The sequence below is a fragment of the Chiloscyllium plagiosum genome, chromosome 35 (assembly GCF_004010195.1).
Source record: "Chiloscyllium plagiosum isolate BGI_BamShark_2017 chromosome 35, ASM401019v2, whole genome shotgun sequence".
NCBI classification, from domain to species: domain Eukaryota; kingdom Metazoa; phylum Chordata; class Chondrichthyes; order Orectolobiformes; family Hemiscylliidae; genus Chiloscyllium; species Chiloscyllium plagiosum.
Genome location: NC_057744.1, coordinates 21688102 through 21705364, shown reverse-complemented (window position 1 = coordinate 21705364; position 17263 = coordinate 21688102). Strand labels below are relative to the sequence as shown.

Here is a 17263-nt window from a genome sequence, read left to right as displayed (position 1 = left end):
CTTCCTCCAGGCATCGGGCGGTGAGGGAGTGGCGGTGGAGGAGGCCCAGGACCTGCATGTCCTCGGCAGAATGAGAGGGGGAGTTGAAATGTTCGGCCACGGGGTAGTGGGGTTGATTGGTGTGGGTATCTTGGAGATGTTCCCTAAAGCACTCTGCAAGATGGTGTCTAGTCTCCCCAATGTAAAGGAGACCGCATCAGGAGCAACGGATACAATAAATGACATTTGTGGATTTACAGGTGAAACTTTGATGGATGTGGAAGGCTCCTCTGGGCCTTGGATGGACGTGAGGGGGGAGGTGGGAATTGCAGAATTTGCGCCCACACCTCCCCCCTCACCTCCATCCTCAGATGTTGCCTGACCAATTTTAACTTTGTCCAGGAGAATAGATTACGAATGAGTTAAAATCTTACCCAATGTCATCCTTCACAAATGTAACTCTTTTATCCAGATGTAATTCCTTTTATCAAGGAAAAGGAGGATGAAGTATATCTTGTGTGCAACATGCATTGCAGCAGCAAGTTGGAGATGGATAGATTTCATTACTGATTCATGTTTCACAAAAATATATATTCAAATCACGCACAAGACAATTTCAAACTCCACAAAATAAAATGTTCAAAATTCAGATATGGTCCTTCACCGTATGTTGGGCGTTTAATTTCAAGGATCACAATCCCAAGACAGCTCATCAACCCAACACAACTGCTCTCTGTTTCCAATCCTTTTTAATTCATATAATTGTTTGCTGCTCCTTTCACTAGATGCCTTGACACAAGAAACCTCATGAAATAAATGAATCTGTCTACAGTAGTAAATATTGTAGAAATTAAGTTGATTAAGGAATACAGTATGTTTCAATTTGTGGCATATTTAGATATTACTCACTTGCCATCAACATAACGCTACATAATTTAATGGTATAAACTTTAAATCTGTATAGTTACCCATGCCTAATTTTCTGTTGGATACAGTTATTTAACGTTTTCATGTGAATTCAAAAAATTGTTTTGAATTTCAGTCTGAATAACCAGGTTTAAACTAAATGCATTCATGTAGCAGTACTGCAGAAGGTGCAGGTTTATTATTTTCTGTATAATTCCTGCATTTAAAGGGTGAGAGAATTAGTCAAAATTGGTGTGTAACCTTATATCTGATCACTCCCTCAGTGTAGACCCTTGCTGGTAAAATAGAGTCATAGAATTTGTTGGAGAGTTGTTCCAAGTCAGTTCAGGGGCTTCACCAATTGATTAAAATGAAGCGTAGTCATTGGTGTTTTATGGGTAGTCGTGGTTGCTTAGATACTACAACTGAGTGACCTCTCATTTTCTTTCCCTCCCAGGACTTGAAACTCCAACTGGACCTTGTTCCCCAGGATATTTTTGCCTCTATGGTGCAACATTACCCAATCCTGTTGGAGATCTATATGGTGATAAGTGTCCACCAGGCCACTTCTGTCCTTCTGGGAGTATTAGTCCCAGACCTTGTCCCCTAGGTACATATCAACCTCTCCATGGAATGACCTCTAAAAATGCATGTCTGCCTTGTACAGGAGGGAAATATTGTGAAGTTCAAGGACTGCGTCATGTGTCTGGTAAGGATTTGGTCTAATACTTCAAGAGTAATTTACGTGACTTAAATTTCATTACACTGCCTGGTTTTTTGCTTGGAGAGTATTTCCAGTATGGCAAAAATTTAGGAAGTAGCCAGGAATCCCATGTCTCATTCCTGAATGAGATGGTTCTCATTTTGGCAAGGGCAGAGTTGGGGATTGTCCATACTTTGCACATGCCTGGCTCCTGAATGACCAGTTATTTCCAATGAAATTGAATTTTTGAAATCCCTGGAGCGTGGAGATTAGCCCAGGTCAGAGCAGGTTCGCTCTGATTGTGTTTTCTTTGTTGGATAGCCAGAGACTCCTTTTGGAAGGGTAGGTACCTCTTTGGATCTGGTCCCAGGGCACCTTTGGGAAGTAAAGTTGCTGTTTGGTAGAGATAAGTGTGATGATTTGATTGGGAAGAATGTACTGATTATTGTGTCCACCATTCCTCAAACCACTGCAAAATATGTAGAACCCAAATCAGACCACCGTCATGATTAAATTGCTTGATTGTCTGCCTGCTATTTAGGCTAAAAGCAGTTCACACAAGATTTTGTCATTATCAGAAAACACCACTCTTTATTGTTAAAAATCACACAACACCAGGTTATAGTCCAACAGGTTTAATTGGAAGCACTACCTTTCAGAGCGCCGCTCCCTCATCAGGTGGTTGTGGAGCACACAATTGTAAGACACAGAATTTATAGCAAAAGTTTACAGTGTGATGTAACTGAAATTATACTTTGCAAAATACCTTGATTGTTAAGTCTCTCATCTCTTAGAATGACCGTGCTAGTTTCACTTCTTTCAAATGTAAATCACAAAACCTTTTTTTAAAAGTTACTTTCTTCGTGAACTAAACACATTGATCAGGACTTTGGATCCAGTCCTTCAGAGTTCCCGAGGTGCTCATACTTCTCACATAGGTGACTTTTACTGCCTTCCAAAGATGCACAAAGCCAATACACCAGGACGTCCCATCGTATCAGGCAATGGTGAGAACCTCTCTGGCTATGTCTAAAGCATCTTGAAACCCATTGCACGGGGGATCCCCAGCTTCTGTCGCGACACTACGGATTTCTTACAGAAACTCAGCATCCATGGACCAGTCGAACCGGGAACATTCCTCGTCACAATGGATGTTTCAGCACTCTACACCATCATCACCAACAATGATGGCATCACGAAAACAGCCTCAGTACTCAACACCAACAACTGCCAATCTCCAAACACCATCCTACAACGCATCTACTTTATCCTCGATTACAACGTCTTCACCTTTGACAACCAGTTCTTCATCCAGACACATGGAACAGCCATGGGGACTAAATTTGCACTCCAATATGCCAACACCTTCATGCGCAGGTTCGAACAAAACTTCTTCTTTATGCAGGTCCTCCAACCAACACTAGGTACATAGACAACGTTTTCTTCCTCTGGACCCATGGCGAGGAGTCACCAGTAAAACTACACAGTGATATCAACAAATTTCATCCCACCATCAAACTCACCATGGACTACTCTCGAATCTGTCTCATTCTTGGACACATGCATCTCCATCAAGGATGGACATCTCAGCACCACACTCTACCATAAACCCACAGACAACCTCACAATGCTACACTTCTCCAGCTTCCACCCAAAATACATTAAAACAGCCATCCCCTATGGACAAGCCCTATGCATACACCGGATCTGTTCAGATGAGGAGGAACGTGGCGAGTACCTGGAAGTACTCAGGGAAGCCCTCACAAGAACGGGGTATGATGCTCAACTCATCGACCGCCAGTTCTGACGTGCCACAGCAAGGAACTGTACTGACCTCCTCGGGAGACAGGCATGTGCTGCAACCGATAGGGTATCCTTTGTTGTCCAGTACTTTGCAGGAGCCGAAAACTACGCCATGTTCTTCACATTATCAATGAAGATGAGCATCTCACCAAGACCTTCCCCACACCTCCACTGCTCGTCTTTGAACAACCACCAAACCTCAAACAGATCATTGTTCGTAGCAAACTGCCCAGCTTTCAGGACAACTCCATGCAACCCTCTCACAGTAGGTGCTGCAAGACGTGTCAGTGTGTGGACTATTACGCATGGGAATACCTCCCATCATGTACGTGGCAGGTACTCACATAACTCAGCCAACGTTGTCTATTTCATACGCTGCAGGCAAGGATGACCTGAGGCATGGTACATTGGGGAAACCGAGCAAAGGCTACGGCAACTGATAAATGGTCACCGCACAACAATCAACAGGCAGGAGGGTTCCCTCCCAGTTGGAGAACACTTCAGCAGTCCAGGACATTCGACCTCTGACCTTCTGGTGACCATCCTCCAAGATGGATTTCGGGACAGGCGGCAGCGAAAGGTGGAAGAGCAGAGGCTGATAGCTAAGTTTGGTACCCATAAGGAGGGCCTTAACCGGGACCTTGGGTTCATGTCACACTACAGGTGACCACCATTGCACTATATGCACACACACACAGACACTCCTACGTGCACGCACGCACACACATGCACATACATAGACACAGTCTTACAGACACACACACACCCACACTCACACATGCACCCTCTCACAGACTTAGACCCCTTTACACTCTCGCGCACATTTACACTCTCTCTCTCAGCCACTCACAACCACCCACCCCAAGAACATGCACACACACGCATGCACACACACGCATGCATGCACACACGCGCACGCATGCACACAAACGCATCTATGTTTGTGGGTTGAATTTGTACTTGCAGAATTACATTGTACTTTGCTCAAAAACTGTATGAATCTATGTAAGACTCTGTTAATTCTTTTTTTTAGATTTAGAATCAGTCTAAACATTATGGCACAGACAACAGCACACAGGGGGCTAACAACTTCAACACATTATCAATCAGTGTCACCCTGGTTAAAGTTAACCTGAGAATGTAACTTTTAAAAACTTGTGATTTACTTATGAAAGAAGTGAAACTAACTTGGTCATTCTAACAGATGACAGACTTAACAATGAAGGTATTTTCAATGTGTAATTTCAGTTACATCACACTGTAGACTTCTGCTATAAATTCTGTGTCTTACAATTGTGTACTCCAAAACCACCTGATGAAGGAGCAACGCTGGAAAAGCTAGTGCTTCCAATTAAACCTGTTGGACTGTAACCTGGTGTTGTGCGATTTTAAACTTTATACACCCCAGTCCAACACCAGCATGGCCAAATCATAACTCTTTGTTGTAAGCACATTTAATATTAACAAATGAGAGAAAAGAAAGGATTATTAATCTACTACTATGTGTCTTAAACTATACTGCTTTAAAACTCAAATGATAGACAAAATACATGTGGTTTGTTACAAATATGATGGGAGGACAGACAAAATAAAATTTTGAGCATCAGAATTTCGGACCACCAGAGTGGGTGAAATTCTATGTCTCATTCCTTTTTTTTCCCCAGCAATTAGGACAGACGGCTGCCTATAAAATGATGTTTGTTCTACACTTCCCTAGTTTAGCCAATGGGCCTAGGTCATTTCTTTGAATTATTTGTTTATTTTTATTGTCTTGTGGAGGCAGAGATGCACAGGGTCTGGATGTCTCTGGCTGCTCAGCATTTTCAGATCTGGAGCAAACTGCAACTGGACCAATTGGAGTACTGTTGTCAGGCAGTTTTTTGCTTAATTTAGAAGCTATTGATGCCGCTTTGACTTGATCATATATGAATTTAACTTTGAACAGCAGCATTGCCTTGCTTAGCTAGAATTACGCACCACTCAATTTTTTTTCAATTTGCAATGTGGTCCTGGTATTCCAACTGTACGGCATTGTCCAGCTTCCATTCCAATGTATGGTCCAAAAAGAAAAACAATGATTCCAAAAACATAAGGTACTCTTTGGGGATTTGGAAAATAATGGATTATTGTGCCGAGAAAGTAAACAATCATGTTTTTATTGTAGGTTTTACTGGCTGGGTGAGCATTTACTTGCCTTCTCCTATTATTCTGGAGAAGGTGGTGGTGACCGGCTGAACGTCTGCAGTCCTTGAGGTGTAGTTGCTCCCTTAATGCTGTTTGTAAAAGATGCCAGGACTTCGACACTGCAACAATGAAGGAGCAGTTCTTGTGCTGCAGAGGTAGTTTCTCTACCTCTAGGCCAGGAGATCTGGCTTCAAGTCCCACCTATTCCAGAGGTGTGTGGTACCATCCCTGACTTTTAAAAAAAAAAACAAAATAGGTGATATGATCACATTTGGTCGTCTTGAGTGGCAGTTTTGGTAGTGTCTTTACGCTTGGACCAAGAGGCCAGGGTTCAAGCCCAACCTATGCCAGAGGTGTATAATAACATCTGCGACCAGGTTGATTATAACAATTGATTAAATAAAAATTTCATCCTGAGAAACTTCTGCAGAGATGTTCTGTTTAATCTTCAACATCCAAAAACATCGTCCCTTGTGCTATGTATGTCTCCAGGTAGCAGAGAGTTTTGCCTTTACTGCTGTTGACTGCAGTTTTGCGAGAGCTCCTTGATGTCAAAGTGAGTAATTCTTGCCTCCCTTCTGAGATCAAATCTTTTCTCAATATTTGGACCAAAACTGGAATGAATTTTGGAGACTGAGTGGTCTAAATTGATCATTAGTAACAAGGTGAGGGACTTTGGAAATTGGAAAATGGGTATAGAGGTTTGAGGCACCAAAGAGGATGGGTATAGGGGCATATATTAGCATGGAGAACACAAGGGCATGGGGATTGGTACAAACCATTAGATGATATGGCTGGGGAATGTGGAATGAAGGGGTGGAAACAATATTTATACTTCATGCTTTCATCTTTTTTTTAAAAATATAAACACAATGCTGAGTTTCCCGGTGGACTTTCTGCTCAGCTTCGAGAACTGGGAGCTATCTGTTGCTGATCTAACCTAACTCCCAATGCAGAAAGTCAAAACAGAAGGAGAAGATCCATTTTCCAACAGAGTTTAAGCAAACAAGGTGGAGGAAAACCAAATCTTGTGTCAGGTTGTCCTATTGATGTTTTGTGTGGACTTCTTTCATATTATCCTAAATATTTGAATGATGTGAAATTAGGAAATATGTTAGAAATTGTTACATTTGAAGGAAACATCTCCATTTATTTTCAGGAGATTGTACTGCTGGGTTTTACTGCATCTCTGGAGCTAGCAGACCTTCCCCAATCGATGGTATCACCGGTGGTCGCTGTCCACCGGGACATTATTGTCCAACTGCTTCAAGCCAACCACTGAAATGTAAAAGTGGTAAGTTATTGCTGACAAAGTGGGTTCATGTCTGTTCAGAGATTATTGGAGCAGTACAAGGAATTTGGATTTGCATCAGTGCTCTGACTCTGTAGGCTGAGTTGATTTGTTCCAATGTAATGAAAATCGATGTTATCTTCCTCCAGTTTAAAATAATTATGAAAGAGCCATAAATTTAGGGTTATGATATGAAATATTTATGTAAAACACCAGATAAAATGGTCAGAAGATGAAACCAATGATCCCCATAGACAAGTCATAAAAGAAAGGATTGGGCATTGAAATTGGATTGTCCTATAACCTTGAGGATCTAGGTTTAAACACTGCCAGCGCTAAATTTGAGAATCTTTACTCTAAGATCTTTCACAGATTTTTTTTTCCTCTGTCAGATGTGCATCCCTTTTGAATTTGAATGGACTAAGTTCAGTTTTTAGTTGGCATACGTTTGAGTTAATGCAACATTATTCAACTTATTGAGACAGATAATAGCCAATGTTACTAGATTAGTTTAAAACAAAGAACTATAAGTGCTGGAAATCTGAAGCAAAGACACAAAACGCTGTAGAAAATTTGTAGAGAAAAATTAAGTTAATGTTTCAAGTCCAGTGATCCTTTGTCATGTTATTTCAATTCATGTTAACAGCGTCTGTGAAAACGTGAATGTTAGCATTGATTTGTTAACAAATTGTGCATTTATTTGTTGACTGCTTCAATTTAGGTTATTACTGCCCTAGAGGTACTATGCATACTGCCCAATACCCATGCCCTGTTGGGACCTATAACAACAGAACAATGGCTCAGAGTGTTTTGGACTGTATTTCCTGTCCAGGTTTGTAATTCAAATGAGAGTTTGATTGGCTTTCAAAAGAAGTTTTTTGATTTTAGGTTTGGTAAATAAATACCACAGTGGCTCAGTGGTTAGCACTACTGCCTTACAGCACCAGGGACCCGCGTTCAATTCCTGCCTTGGGCAACTGTCTGTGTGGAGTTTGCACATTCTCCCCGTGTCTGCGTGGGTTTCCTCTGGGTGCTCTGGTTTCCTCCCACAGTCCAAAGATGTGCAAGTCAAGTGAATCGGTCATGCTAAATTGCCCATAGTGTTAGATGTCTGGGGTAAATATAATGTAGGGGAATGGGTCTGGCTGGGTTACTTTTCGGAGGGTCAGTGTGGACTTGTTGGGCCAAATGGCCTGTTTCCATACTGTAGAGAATCTACTCTAAAAATAGTTTGATGATTTGTTGCAACAATGAACTGATGTTGAGCTTGTTTTGCCAAAAGAAATTTGAAATCACTTTATACAAAATGAAATAATTGAACTGGGTAAAATACTGCACCAACTTCGTACAAGCACCAATGAGATAAATACATGAAGTGGAAGTGGCTGAGGTTTTGAGGGAATGGGCAGAGCTGGGTTCAAGAATCTTGCACTTGCCCTCCGTTTAAGTCCAGAGCAGGGGTGTGTCAAGTCCCATGGGTAAAGCAGCAGATATTCATGGGGAACAAAAATGAGAGAACACCTAGTCATGGTGGAGTGTAGGATTTGGTGTGTCCCAGGAGAACTGGAGTGTCAGGTGAGAGTTGCAAAGCTCTGTGTGTGTGTGTGTGTATTTGTATTTGGAAGGTCATTTACATAGTCGACCAGGATATAAGCTAATACTTAATATTTCCCAAGTAGCTATCTACCTAACAATAGTGGAACCCTCCAGATCCTTCAATGTAAATGGATATTTTTGAATGGTTTCAGGCTTAGAGGAAATATCCATCTAAATCTTTGAAGGAATTGCCAGGGAAATTGGAGCTCTATTGTGGTAATACTTTCTGATTTAACAATCGTTGTATATTACAACACAGTGATTAACATTATGGCTTTATTTTTGATTTGATATGGTCCGATCATTAGCCATGAATTAGGGCAGAATATCGATCACTATATTGTCTTTGCAAATTTATACGTAAGTGCATAATCAGAAGTTTAATGTTGATCTTTATATTTGTTGGAGAGATTTACAGCCATAATCTTTAACTGCAGTTTGAATTCTGAAATTTATCACTTCCTTTTTATTGAATTTGTCTTCCTCAGCTGGTCAATATTGTGACAGAAAAGGTCTAAGTACTCCTTCAGGCATCTGCCCACCAGGGTTTTATTGTCCAGGGGCAGTATGTAAAAGCCAACCTGAAATTCAGACCAACACATCTGATCATCATGGGATCCAGAATTTTATGGGAAATATTTGTCCTCCAGGTAGAGTCACTAACTCATGTTGATTATTACATTAGAAGAAAAAAACTGCATTTAATTAATATAATATTATTATTATTATTATTATATTATAACATATAAAAGACAAAGGACAAATGAAGTTTCAGATTTTGTTTCATAAATGTTGTTTGAGTGTCTTGTTGAGTGGTTGCTTTTATTTTTTCAATGTGATATAATTGTGCAATTTATGATATTCACATGCACAGGGACTATCCTGAGATTACTGTCCTTAAAGGTTGTAATACAGTAATGATAGAGACAGTCACCTGACTGTCATGATTTGATGGGTTATAAACACAGCAGCAAAGTTAAACTGTTCAGTTTTCCATTAACAGAAGCCTGACTTTGTACTGTAATAAAGATATTTATTATTTTTGTGTTATGACAAAGAATTGCTCCTTCATAACAAAACTCATTAGAGTTGGTATCCAGCCCATAGAATCTCTACAGTGTGGAAGCAGACCATTTGGCCTCTCATTCACACCCACACATCCCACCCAGATCCACCTTCTACCCTACTCCTGTAACCCTGCAGAATACATGCTCATGCTAATTCTGAACTTCTTAAAGTGAAGCACAATGTTTAATCGTTTTTAAAATGAAAAGATTGGAAGTTGCTCAGTGATGGAAAGATTCTTTTCATTTAAATGGGATTGAAGTCATAAAATTGCCAAAAGCTTTGGCATTGAGCAGAACGAAATTTATTTTTAAGAATTATGACCATTTCTTAAAAATAAGCAAACCTTGCAAACAAAATATATTGCAAATTCTTTAATAATTTGCAGCAAAATCTTTACACAATATTTAACTATATAAAATTATAACAGCACCAACTTCGTACAAGCACCAATGAGATAAATACATGAAGTGGAAGTGGCTGAGGTTTTGGGGGAGTGGGCAGAGCTGGGTTCAAGGATCTTGCATTGGACCTCCGTTTAAGTCCAGAGCAGGGATGTGTCAAGTCTCATGGGTAAAGCAGCAGATATTCATGGGGAACAAAAATGAGAGAATACCTAGTCATGGTGGAGTGTAGGATTTGGTGTGTCCCAGGAGAACTGGAGTGTCAGTTATAAAACTATAACAAATGTTTTGAGAAATTGATGATATGGCAATTTAAACATTAATTTCACAAATGTATCATAAATGATAGGATAAATCTAAAAACATAGAAGATTACAATACAGTACAGGCCCTTCGACCCTCTGTTGTGGAACCAATCTGAAGCCTATCTATCTTACACTATTCCATTTTCATCCATATGTTTATCTAATGACCATTTAAATGCCCTTAAAGTTAGCGAGTCTACTACTGTTGCGGACAGTGCTTTCCAAGCCCCTACCACTCTCTGAGTAAAGAAATTACCTCTGACATCTGTCCTATATCTATCACCTCTCAATTAAAAGCTATGTTCCCTCATGCTAGCCATCACCATCTGAGGAAAAAGGATCTCCCTGTCCAACCTATCTAACCGTCTGATTATCTTATACGTCTTAATTAAGTTACCTCTCAACATTCTCTGTAATGAAAACCGCCTCAAGTCCCTCAGACCTTCCCTCCATACCAGGCAACATCCTGGTAAATCTCCTCCACACCATTTCCAAATCTTCCACATCTTTCCTATAATGCGGTGACCAGTGTTTTGTACAGCTGCAGCATGACCCCTTGACTCCGAAACTCAATCCCTCTACCAATAAAAGCTAACAAACTGTACGCCTCGTTAGCAACCCTATCAACCTGGGTGGCAACTTTCAGGGACCTATATACATGGACACAGAGATCTCTCTGCTCATCTGTACTACCAAACATCTTACCATTAGCCTAATAGTCTTTATTCCTGCTGCTCCTTCCAAAGTGAATCACCCCACACTTTTTCACATTAAACTCCATTTGCCAAATCTCAGCCCAGCTCTGCAGCTTATCTATGTCTCTCTGTAACCTACAATATCCTTCAGCACTATCCTCAATTCCACCGACCTTAGTGTCATCCAAAAATTTACTAATCCGTCCTTCTATGCCCTCATCCAGGTCATTCATAACAATGACAAACAGATCCTTGCGATACACCGCTAGTAACTGAACTTCAGAATGAACATTTCCCATCAACCACCACCTTCTGCCTTCTTTCAGCTAGCCAATTTCTGATCCAAATCACTAAATCACCATCAATCCCATGTCTCCATATTTTGTGCAATAGCCTGTAGTAGGGCATCTTATCAAATGCCTTACTGAAATCCATAAACACCACATCAACCACTTTACCCTCATCCATCTGTTTGATCATCATCTCAAAGAACTCAATAAAGTTTGTGAGGCATGACCTACCCTTCACAAAACCAGGTTGACTATCCCTAATTAACTTATTCCTCTCAAGATGATTATAAGTCCTATACCTTATAAGCTTTCCTGACACTTTATCCACAGCTGAAGTGAGGGTCACTGATCTATAATTACCAGGTTTGTCTCTATTCCCTTTCTTGAACAAGGGACAACATTTGCTATCCTCCAGTCTCTGGCACTATTCTTGTAGACAATGACAGCATAAAGATTGAAGCCAAAGGCTCTGCAATCTCTTCCCAGGCTTCCTAGAGAATCCTGGGATAAATTCCAACAGCCCAGGAGACTTACCTATTTTCACACTTTCCAGAATTGCTAACACCTCCTTCTTGTGAAAGTCAATCCCATCTAAACTAGTAGCCTAAATCTCAGTATTCTCCTTAACCACATTGTCTTTTTCCAGTGTGAATACTGACGAAAAATATTCATTTAGCACTTCCCCATTTCCTCAGACTTCGTACACAACCTCCCACTATTGTCCTTACCCTAATCTTTCTCTAGTCATTCTTTTATTCCTGACATACCTATAGAAAGCTTTACGGTTTTCCTTGATCCTATCTGCCAATGACTTCTCATGTGCCCTTCTGGCTTTTCTTAGCCAGGAAGGACTAAAGACAGCTAACTTGTAACTCTCAAGCACCCTAATTGATCCTTCATGTCTTATCCTGACATAAGAAGCCTTCTTCCTCTTGACAAGAGATTCAACTTCTTTAGTAAACCATGGCTCTCTCACTCAACTACTTCCTCCCTGCCTGACAGGTACGTACTTATCAAGAGCACATAGTAGCTGTTCCTTGAATAAGCTCCACATTTCAATTGTGCCCACCCCCTGCGGTTTCCTTCCCCATCTTATGCATCCTAAATCTTGCCTAATTGCATCATACTTACCTTTCCTCCAGCTATAACTCTTGCCCTGTGGTATATTACTGTCCCTTTCCATCGCTAAAGTAAACTGAATTGTGGTCACTATCACCAAAGTGCTCACCTACCTCCAAATCTAACTCCTGGCCAGGTTCATTACTGAGTACCAAATCCAACGTGGCCTCGCCCCTTGTTGGTCTGCCATATACTCTGTCAGGAAACCATCCTGCACGCTTTGGACAAAAACTGACCCATCTATTTCAAACTATAGTATTTCCAGTCAATATTTGGAAAGTTGAAATCCCCCATAAAAACTACTCTGCCACTCTTGCTCCTATCCAGAATTATCTTTTTTATCCTTTCCTCTACATCTCTGGAACTATTCGGAGGCCTACAGAAAACTCCCAACAGGGTGACCTCTCCTTTCCTGTTTCTAACCTCAGTCTATATTACATCAGTAGACAAGTCCTCAAACATATTTTCTGCCACAGTAATACTGTCATTGACTAGCAACGCCACACCTCCCCCTCTTTTACCACCTTTTCTGTTGTTACAGACACACCTAAATCCTGGAACCTGCTGCACCCGTTCCTGTCCCTGCTCTATCCATGTTTCTGAAAGGCCACAACATCGAAGTCCCAGATACCAACCTATGCTGCAAGTTCACCCACCTTATTCTGGATGCTCCTGGCATTGAAGTAGACATACTTCAAAGCACCTTCCTGTTTGCCAGTGAACTCTTACGACCTTGAAAGCTCATTTCTGACCTCGCTACTCTCCTCCTCCTGGACACTGGAACTACAATTTAGATTCCCATCCCTCTGCTGAATTAGTTTAAACCCTCCTGAAGAGCATTAGCAAATTCCCCCCTAAGATATTTGAATCCCTCTGGTTCAGGTGTGGATCATGCTGTTTGTAGCAGTCCCACCTACCCCAGAATGAGTCCCAATTATCCAGGTATGTGAAACCCTCCCTCCTGCACCATCCATGTAGCTATATGTTCAACTCTACTCTCTCCCTATTCCTTGCCTTGCTAGAATGTGGCATGGGCAACGAACCAAAGATAACAACTCTGTTTGTTCTAGCTCCAAGCTTCCACCCTAGCTCCCTGAATTTCTGCCTTAAATCCTCATTCCTTTCCCGGCCTATATCGTTAGTACCTATGTGGACCACAACTTGGGGCTGCTCCCCCCCACCTCAAAGATCCTGAAAACACAATCCGAGACATCACAAACCCTGGCACCTGGGAGGCAACACATTAACCGTAAGTGTCTCTTATTCCCACAGAACCTCCTATCTGTCCCTCTAACTATGGAGTTATTACTGACTATGACTAACACTCTGCTCATCTTCCAACCCCCCCCCCAACTTTTTCCTTCAAAGCAACAAGGACAGACTCTGCCAGAGACCTGAACTTCATGGTTTACCCCGGTAAGTCGTCCCCCCAACAGTATCCAAAGCGGTATGCTTGTTATTGAGGGGAACAGCCACAGGAGTTGCCTGCACTGCCTGCCGGTTCCCTTTCCATCCCCTGACTGTAACCGATCTGCCTTTTCATGCACCTGAGGTGTGATTACCTCCCTGTAACTTCTCTCAATAACCCCCTCCACCTCCTGAATGATCTGAAGTTCATCCAGCCCCAGCTCCAGTTCCCTAATGCGGTTTTCAAGGAGCTGGAGTTGGTTGCACTTCCCGCAGAGAAAGTCAACAGGGACACTAGTGGTGACCCCTTACCTCCCATGTTCTGCAGGAGGAACATTCAACTGCCCCAACTGCCATTCCCACTAAAAACAGTTTAATTAAACACTTATTAATGTTGATAAGTATGTCATATATTTTAATCTTTCAACTGAATTAAATTCCTCTATGAATCTGTTATAATAAATCAGATGACAATATTAAACATAAAGCATAAATCAATGAATCTGTTTATGAATCAGGCCAAAAATAAAAAGTATTTTCTGCGTTCAGGTAAATGTTGCACTCATCCAGTTGAAAAGCATTAGCTAGAGAGGATTACCTTTCCTTTTCAAGTGTCAACATTTATCATTGGTAAGCTACTTACTCGGCTCCAAAGATAGAGACATGTTTCTGCATTCAACATAAAGCCATATGAATCATCCCTCTATACAGCTTAACTGTCTAGCGGATCACCGGTTTCTTGAGACTGAACTGATTTTTGCTGCATTATGGATAAAATTTCCTTATAAATCCATAAACTCCCATATGATCAACTGAGTAACCACTGCTGAAGCTAATTTCACATTAAACCTTTGTAGCTGTTAAAAAGAGAAAGATCAGTAGCTGCTGTATTTGAACTCCAATTCTAAGAGTGGAAGAGCAATAGATAATTGTGATTTTTGCTCTCCAGGCAGGGAGCTCACACTATTAAGGAATGTATGTCAGAGAATCATGGTTACTATGTTGTAGCCCTATTTTCAACCCATGTTCCCAGTAAGTGAGCTCACAAAACCTTCCTCTTGTTAACACATTAATCACCCAGTTGTTTCCTTGCTACTTCATTGACTTGAAAACTCCTTTCTATTTTACTTGATTTAACTGATGGGCAGTTGACAAACTTATTTCTTCCTCAGGATTCTATTGTCCTGAAGGCTCCTCTCAGCCAGTCCCATGTGATCTTGGTCAATACTGTGGGCAGCCTGGTCTGTCAAGCCCAACTGGACCATGTGTTGCCGGATTTCTTTGTGATGGAAAAGCATCAGTGATGAACCCAAAGCCCTGCCCTGCAGGATATTACTGCCCAGAAGGAACAACCTATTCCAAACCCTGTCCTCCTGGAACCCTCTCTGGTAAGGAGAGCCTCATTAATTTACAGTTATGCTTTTATAAGTTTTTATTATGTAGATGAAAACATTCTTTCAATTGGCTTTTTTAATGAATGGATAAGCCTTTGTGGCAAATTGATAGTGTCCATTCCTCTGGGCCAGAAGGCCTGTGTTCAAGTCTCACTTACTCCAGAGGTGTGTTTGAATAGATTGTTTAAAAATGTCATTACCAAGAATAGGGAAATGTAAGCAACATGAGGGGAGGTTATTAATTGCTTCTTGAAGGTCTATTCTGAGCTTTCTCCTAATAACATTTATCAGGCTGTATTTATAGCAACACTTTCATATTGGTATGATTGAAAAATCCCTGCATTTACCAGATCACATTCTGGAAGCCAGTGTCTCAAATAACTCTCAAAAACGGTTATAAAGGGAACAGAAGCAACAAATAGATTGAGCTGCTCATGTTCCATTTTATCCAATAATATTTCATGTTTTCTGTATTTACTTATTTTTACGGAGAAACCTAAATGATTCTGATCATTTCAGAAACTTCTAAACACTTTAAATCCATTCCAGGTGCTTGTTAATAAGATGCCAGTAGGTGGCATGTCTTTATTTCATATGTGCTTTGGTTTAGTTTGTTTTCACTGGTGAATTCTCCAAATTTTCAGTACACCTTTCAATGAGAGTGGGTGGAAGAAGTGCTCATGGGGATAACTGAATCTCAGTTAAAATTATCGTGTTCTCTTCATGGACAAAGAAATGTTCTCTATCACAAACCTGTTGGGTGAGGCTCCTAAGCATGAGTGAAGTATCTTATGAGAAAGATCAAACTTTCTTGCTGACAACTCTATAATCTTGATAGCCCAATTACTGTACGAAGGGATAGCTGGTTTAGTTTTTATATAGTAAGTGAAAATTGGCAGATGAGCAGCAAATCATTAGGATGCACAAAAACCTCGCACTGTGTGCTTTAATGTATAATTACTTTCTAAGTAAATGATATACTGTTGTCCGAGTCAGATGGTTAATCTCTTCTTTAGACTACGTTTGACAGTGGAGGGGTATGGGTTGGTGTTGGATCAGAGAGACATATATATATAGTGGTGATAACTGCATTCTAATAGTTTGCAAAATTGAATGGGAAAATTTGACTTGACAAGTTCCAGAGGTAAATATGGACAGAGAAGCCTGGCTAAAAGCCTCAAACTAAGGTTTATGGACAGTAAGTGTGCACCAAGGTCATTTTTATTATATATGTATAAATATTGGATGCTGTCAGATAGTTGTTATTCACGTGTAGATTAGATTAGATTAGATTACTTAGTGTGGGAACAGTCCTTTCAGCCCAAAAAGTCCACACCGACCCTCTGAAGAGCAACCCATCCAGACCTATTCCCCTACATTTACCCGTTCACCTAACACTATGGGCAATTTAGCATGGCCAATTCACCTAACCTGCACATCTTTGGACTGTGGGAGGAAACGGGGGCACCCGGAGGAAACTCACGCAGACACGGGGAGAATGTGCAAACTCCGCACAGACAGTTGCCCAAGGTGGGAATTGAATCCGGGTCCCTGGTGCTGTGAGGCAGCAGTGCTAACCACTGAGCCACCATGCTGCCCCACTGTGTAGATGCACATGAAGATGCTGTGGAATCCCTTGTGTGGAAGGCTGCTAAGGAATTGCCTGGGGAATTCTCTACGCTTGAAATCCTCTGGACGTCGCTATTTAAAGCCGAGAGAATGGAGTGTGCTGATGAAATTAAGATAGCGGCTCAGGAAAAGCAAGACTGTTAAATAAATAATCTACTCCTGAGTAACTATAGAGCCCACCCACACATACTTCACACATGCCCAGATACACTGCCTCTGGATCCCTCAAACCCTAGATCCTGATCCTAGGATCTGACACCTCCTCCTGCTCACTGCTACTGACAGCTCCACTTTCCGCTACTGCCAGATCCAATCTGCCACAGCCCTCACCAAACCCCTACAACACCTGCCTGACCCAACCTCCCCCCCCCCCACCTTCCCCTTAAACCCACCTTCAGATCCCCTTCAGGGTTCCTGCCGAGGACTATTATTAATTCATTAATCTAAAATAACCTAGTTTACTAAAATCTCCACCTTTTCAGGTGCAGTGCTC

The 17263-nt window shown here is 41.3% G+C and overlaps 1 protein-coding gene across 9 annotated transcripts in view; it reads left to right on the top strand.

Annotated features, from left to right (window-relative positions):
* The window catches only part of si:ch211-286b4.4 (zonadhesin), a 187000-nt gene that overhangs the window by 15112 nt on the left and 154625 nt on the right, over nt 1-17263 (top strand). For 8 of the 9 annotated variants that reach the window (XM_043676793.1, XM_043676791.1, XM_043676797.1 and 5 more), the window contains 5 exons: nt 1343-1594; nt 6735-6869; nt 7588-7698; nt 8951-9112; nt 14920-15135. In XM_043676793.1, the coding sequence (XP_043532728.1) occupies nt 1343-1594; nt 6735-6869; nt 7588-7698; nt 8951-9112; nt 14920-15135 (876 nt within the window). The remainder of the gene's footprint in view (nt 1-1342; nt 1595-6734; nt 6870-7587; nt 7699-8950; nt 9113-14919; nt 15136-17263) is intronic. The other variant, XM_043676792.1, reaches the window with a different exon arrangement.